The sequence below is a fragment of the Gekko japonicus genome, unplaced genomic scaffold (assembly GCF_001447785.1).
Source record: "Gekko japonicus isolate JY-2015 unplaced genomic scaffold, Gekko_japonicus_V1.1 scaffold6498, whole genome shotgun sequence".
NCBI lineage: Eukaryota > Metazoa > Chordata > Lepidosauria > Squamata > Gekkonidae > Gekko > Gekko japonicus.
The window spans coordinates 11,992-16,743 of NW_015169984.1; the positions used below are offsets into that span (position 1 = coordinate 11,992).

General features: G+C 60.4%; 1 protein-coding gene across 1 annotated transcript in view; it reads left to right on the forward strand.

The window, feature by feature from the left end:
• SLC18A3 (solute carrier family 18 (vesicular acetylcholine transporter), member 3) overlaps positions 1-1,365 on the forward strand; it is a 2,553-nt gene extending 1,188 nt beyond the window's left edge. Inside the window, exon 2 of the mRNA XM_015417568.1 lies at positions 18-1,365. Within this exon, the coding sequence (XP_015273054.1) occupies positions 18-1,365 (1,348 nt within the window). The remainder of the gene's footprint in view (positions 1-17) is intronic.
• Positions 1,366-4,752: the final 3,387 nt, after the last annotated feature.

The following is a 4,752-nucleotide window of genomic DNA, read 5'->3' on the forward strand; positions in this document are numbered from 1 at the left end:
GGGGGCTTCAACGGGAGCGGCGGCGGCGTCGGGGGGGCCTCCGCCGCCAGCAACGCGAGCCGCCCGCTGCTCCGCCCGCGCTACCCGCCGGACAACGAGGACCTGAAGATCGGCGTGCTGTTCGCCTCGAAGGCGCTGCTGCAGCTGCTGGTCAACCCGCTGAGCGGGCCCTTCATCGACCGCGTGGGCTACAGCCTGCCGCTCTTCATCGGCCTCTCGGTCATGTTCCTCTCCACCGTCATCTTCGCCTTCGCCGAGAACTACGGCACCCTCTTCGCCGCCCGCAGCCTGCAGGGCCTGGGCTCGGCCTTCGCCGACACCTCCGGCATCGCCCTCCTGGCCGACAAGTTCCCCGAGGAGGCGGAGCGCACCCGCGCCCTGGGCATCGCGCTGGCCTTCATCTCCTTCGGCAGCCTGGTGGCGCCCCCCTTCGGCGGCATCCTCTACCACTTCGCCGGCAAGCGGGTGCCCTTCCTCATCCTGGCCTCCGTCTCGCTCCTCGACGGCCTGGCCCTCCTGCTGGTCGAGCGGCCCTTCGGCGACCGGACGCGCGACAACCGGCCCGTCGGCACCGCCATCCACCGCCTGATGGCCGACCCCTACATCGCCGTCGTGGCCGGCGCCCTCACCACCTGCAACATCCCGCTGGCCTTCCTCGAGCCCACCATCGCCACGTGGATGGCGCGGACCATGGGCGCCAGCGAGTGGGAGATGGGCCTCGTCTGGCTGCCGGCCTTCCTGCCCCACGTCCTCGGCGTCTACCTCACCATCCGGCTGGCCGACCGCTACCCGCACCTGCAGTGGTTCTACGGCGCCCTCGGCCTGGTCATCATCGGCGCCAGCTCCTGCACCGTCCCCGCCTGCCGCACCTTCTGGCAGCTGGTCCTCCCCCTCTGCGGCCTCTGCTTCGGCATCGCCCTCGTCGACACCGCCCTCCTGCCCACCCTGGCCTTCCTGGTCGACGTCCGCTACGTCTCGGTCTACGGGAGCGTCTACGCCATCGCCGACATCTCCTACTCGGTGGCCTACGCCCTGGGGCCCATCGCCGCCGGCGAGATCGTCCACTCCCTCGGCTTCGTCAAGCTCAACCTCGGCATGGGCCTCGCCAACGTCCTCTACGCGCCGGTCCTCCTGGCCCTCCGCAACATCTGCAAGATGAAGCCCTCCCACTCCGAGAGGAACGTCCTCCTCGACGAGGAGCCCAAGGGACTCTACGACACCATCCGGATGGAGGAGCGGGCCGCCGCCAAGGGCAGGAAGGGCCACCCCGCGGCCCTTAGCGGGGAGGAGAACAGCCTGGACGGCCGCCACAGAGACTTCCGAGGAGCTTCGGAAGAGGAGTCCTCGGGGGAGGACTACACCTAGCGGGCGGGCGGGAGGGTGGTTGGAGGAGCCCAGTGGTGGGGGAGGGGGGACGGAGACCGTCCCACCTGGTACCTTCATGTCCCGATGTGCCAATATATTACACTGTAACCTTTGTCTTGATGTGGTGGCTTTCTCCTTCTTGACTTTCTTGCTCCCAAAGGTAGAAGAACAACAACACCCGGTCAAGAGGAAAGCCACCAGGAGTTCTATAACGGGAGTGGTGCAGTTTGCCTAGATCTGTGACGGGCCTTTCCGATGAACTGGAGGGCAGGGTGGGGCCTGGCCCCCTCCGAAACTCCCTGGCCTGTTCTGTCGTGCCATGAGGTTTGGTTGATTGCAGTGTTTGCCTGTTGACTTCTGGCTGGTTCACAACCATGCATGTACATCCCTTGGTTTCCTCACGTCTGCCAAATCGACCCTTGAAACTGGTTCGCACATTGCAAGTGTGTTGGGTTTGGGTTTTGTTTTGTTTTAACCTTCCGCTCTTACGACTGTACACGAGCTTTAAACGAATGGGTGAGCCAAGTCCGCTGAGAAGCGTTGGGTTTGCAGGGGCCCGAAAGTTCCGTGTGGGTCGTGCTAGAGAGACGCCCTTGGTCGACGGGCCGGGGGCCGGTCCTCACTTAAACGTGGACCAGCGGGACCGTGCGGGTGTGAACCAGCCCTTTAAACTGTGTGCGCCTCTGTTATACAAGGGGAATCTTTTGAAAAGCAAAAAAATTATTATAATAATTTCAACAGAGTGACTGGTGGGATGCATATACCCCCGAGGAGTCTATCCATATTGTACGTATATAGATGCGCAAGTAAACCATGTCGAATATATATATTTCTCTCCCCCCATCCGTTTCTTATTTAATGCCGGCCTTGGGAACCGTATCCCGTTCTTTCTCCTCGGCTGGACGAAGGGGTGTGACTCTTCTTTCTGTTCGCGCTGCTATTCTGGTCGACGCACCCCCTCTCTCTGCCGCTGTCATGTTTGAGAATAAATGAGGCTGGAGGAGACGGCCGGGTCTTCGTTTTGTCTGCGGGGAGGGAGGGGGGCGGTTGAGCCTGCTTCCTCGGGGCGGGGGACTCAGTGTTCCCTCTAAGCCGAGTGAGTGTGAGCTGGCTCAACAGTTTGTTAGCCTCCAGCTCACACATGTGTGTCTGAGCTCAGGAAAGGATGGGGCTCCAGAGCAAACCGATTGAGGCCGGAGCCAAATCGCTCGCTCACCACTTTAATGCCAGCGGCTCACAAGGTGGCATTTTTGCTCACAAGACTTCACAGCTTAGAGGGAACATTGGCCGGGGATGTGTCATGGAGGGACTGAGCAGAGCTGGGGGGGGCACACACACGTCAGAGCCCTGCTTCTTTCCCCAAATCTGACGGTGCCGAACAGCCGATCCCGGTTTTGTTTTTGTTTTTTTAAAGAGTGATTTGGGGAACACAGAAAAACACTGGCAGGGTCCCGCAAACAGCAGAGCTTGGTGAAGACCTTGGTGCTCCTAGTGTCCTGGCCCCACTGCTGGACCTCCTGATGGCACCTGGTATTCCTGGCCACTGTGTGACACAGAGTGTTGGACTGGATGGGCCACTGGCCTGATCCAGCATTGGCTTTTCCTATGTTCTTATATAGAACAGAGGTCCATCAGTGGCTATGACCCAAAAGGTATAGATAGGAACTCTCAGTCTGGGGCAAGGGATGCTCTGTATTCTTGGTGCTTGGGGGGGGGGGCAACAGTGGGAGGGCTTCTAATGTCCTGGCCCCACTGCTGGATCTCCCGATGGCCCCTGGTATTTTTGGCCACTGTGTGACAGAGTGTTGGACTAGATGGGCCCTTGGCCTGATCCAACACTGGCTCCTCTTATGTTCAAACGCACACACACACCCGCAAAAAAAGAAAAGAAAAACTCAGTCGGGTAGAAAGCAACGCAAAAGCTGTGGTCCATTTTTAAAGCTGTGAGACTGGAGCGCGTCCCTCAATCTCTCTGGCGGTGCCCGAGGGGGCCAGCCGGCGGTCCCCTCTCACGCCCTGATCTGCTCGGAAGACCGTGGCGCCGACTTCCGCCGGACTGACTGCCTAACGAAGAGCGCCAGGATCGCGGCCGGGATGGACTCGGGCTGGGCGGCCGCGCCCCGAACGAAGTCTCGGGTTCGTTGGCTTCCCCTCGGAAGGCAGCCGGGGCTGCTTCGCTGTTTGTTCGACAGAGAAAACGTCGAAGTCCGGAGATTCCCCCCCCCAAAAAAAAACAACCATCAGGGTGCCCCAAGTGAATCCAGAGCAAGGACCAGGCAGGGTGGTGCCCGCGTCCTGGCTGAGGGCGCTGCAGAAAAGGCCGAGGCGACTCCGTTCCCACGGCCGGGAGATCACATGGTGGGCGGCTGTCGCGGGTCGGACACATTCTGAGGGCAGGGGCTCCCGTTCCTTTCCCACGGGTCTGCGCAGGGCAGGTCCTGGGGGGGGGGTTGGCCTGCGACTCGGGTGGGAGGAAGGACTGGCAGATCCTTAGCAGAAATTGGATTTATACCCCGCCCTTCACTACCTAAAGGTGTCTCAGAGTAGCTTACAAACTCCTTTCCCTTCCCCTCCCCACAACAGACACCCGGTGAGATTGGTGGGGCTGAGAGAGCTCTGACAGAAACTGCTCTTTTTCAAGAACAGCTCTTATCAGAGCTACGGCTTGCCCAAGGTCATCCAGCAGGTGCAAGTGGAGGAGTGGGGAATCAAACCCGGTTCTCCCAGATTAGAGTCCGCGCACTTAACCACTACACCGAACTGGCGCGGCGCGTCTCTGGGGCTTCGATCCTGCGCACGGCTGGGAAGCTTTCAGGGATGTTGCAGTTCTACGCTGGCTTCCGGGGAAGCCTCCCTGGGGCTTACTTCTGAGTAGGCACTCCTAAGGGCCCGGGATCCCACGGGCTTCCCTTGGATCTCCAGCTGCGCCGCTCCTCGGAAGCAAATCCCCTTAGAGCTCAAGGGGGATTCCTCTCAAGTAAAGTGCATTTTGACGAAGGGAAACCAGGTCGGAGCATCCCGCTTCCCGAGGGTGAAAGAGCGGGGTCTTTTCTCCCTCAATTCGACGGGCCTTCGGTTATTCCTGTACCGGATCCGTCCTTCACGCCGCCCGTCCTCCCGGGTTCCACCAGTTCAGAGGGGAAGGGATAAAAACCCAAATAAAACACCACAATTGGGGGGTGGGGGGGAGTATCTCGCTTCTTGTCGGATCCGTCCTTCACGCCGCCCGTCCTCCCGGGTTCCACCAGTTCAGAGGGGAAGGGATAAAAACCCAAATAAAACCCCACAATTGGGGGGTGGGGGGGAGTATCTCGCTTCTTGTCACTCTGGGGGTGGTCTGGATCTACTCTGGTGGGCGGGTGGGGGGGGGGGACACAAAGTGCTCCT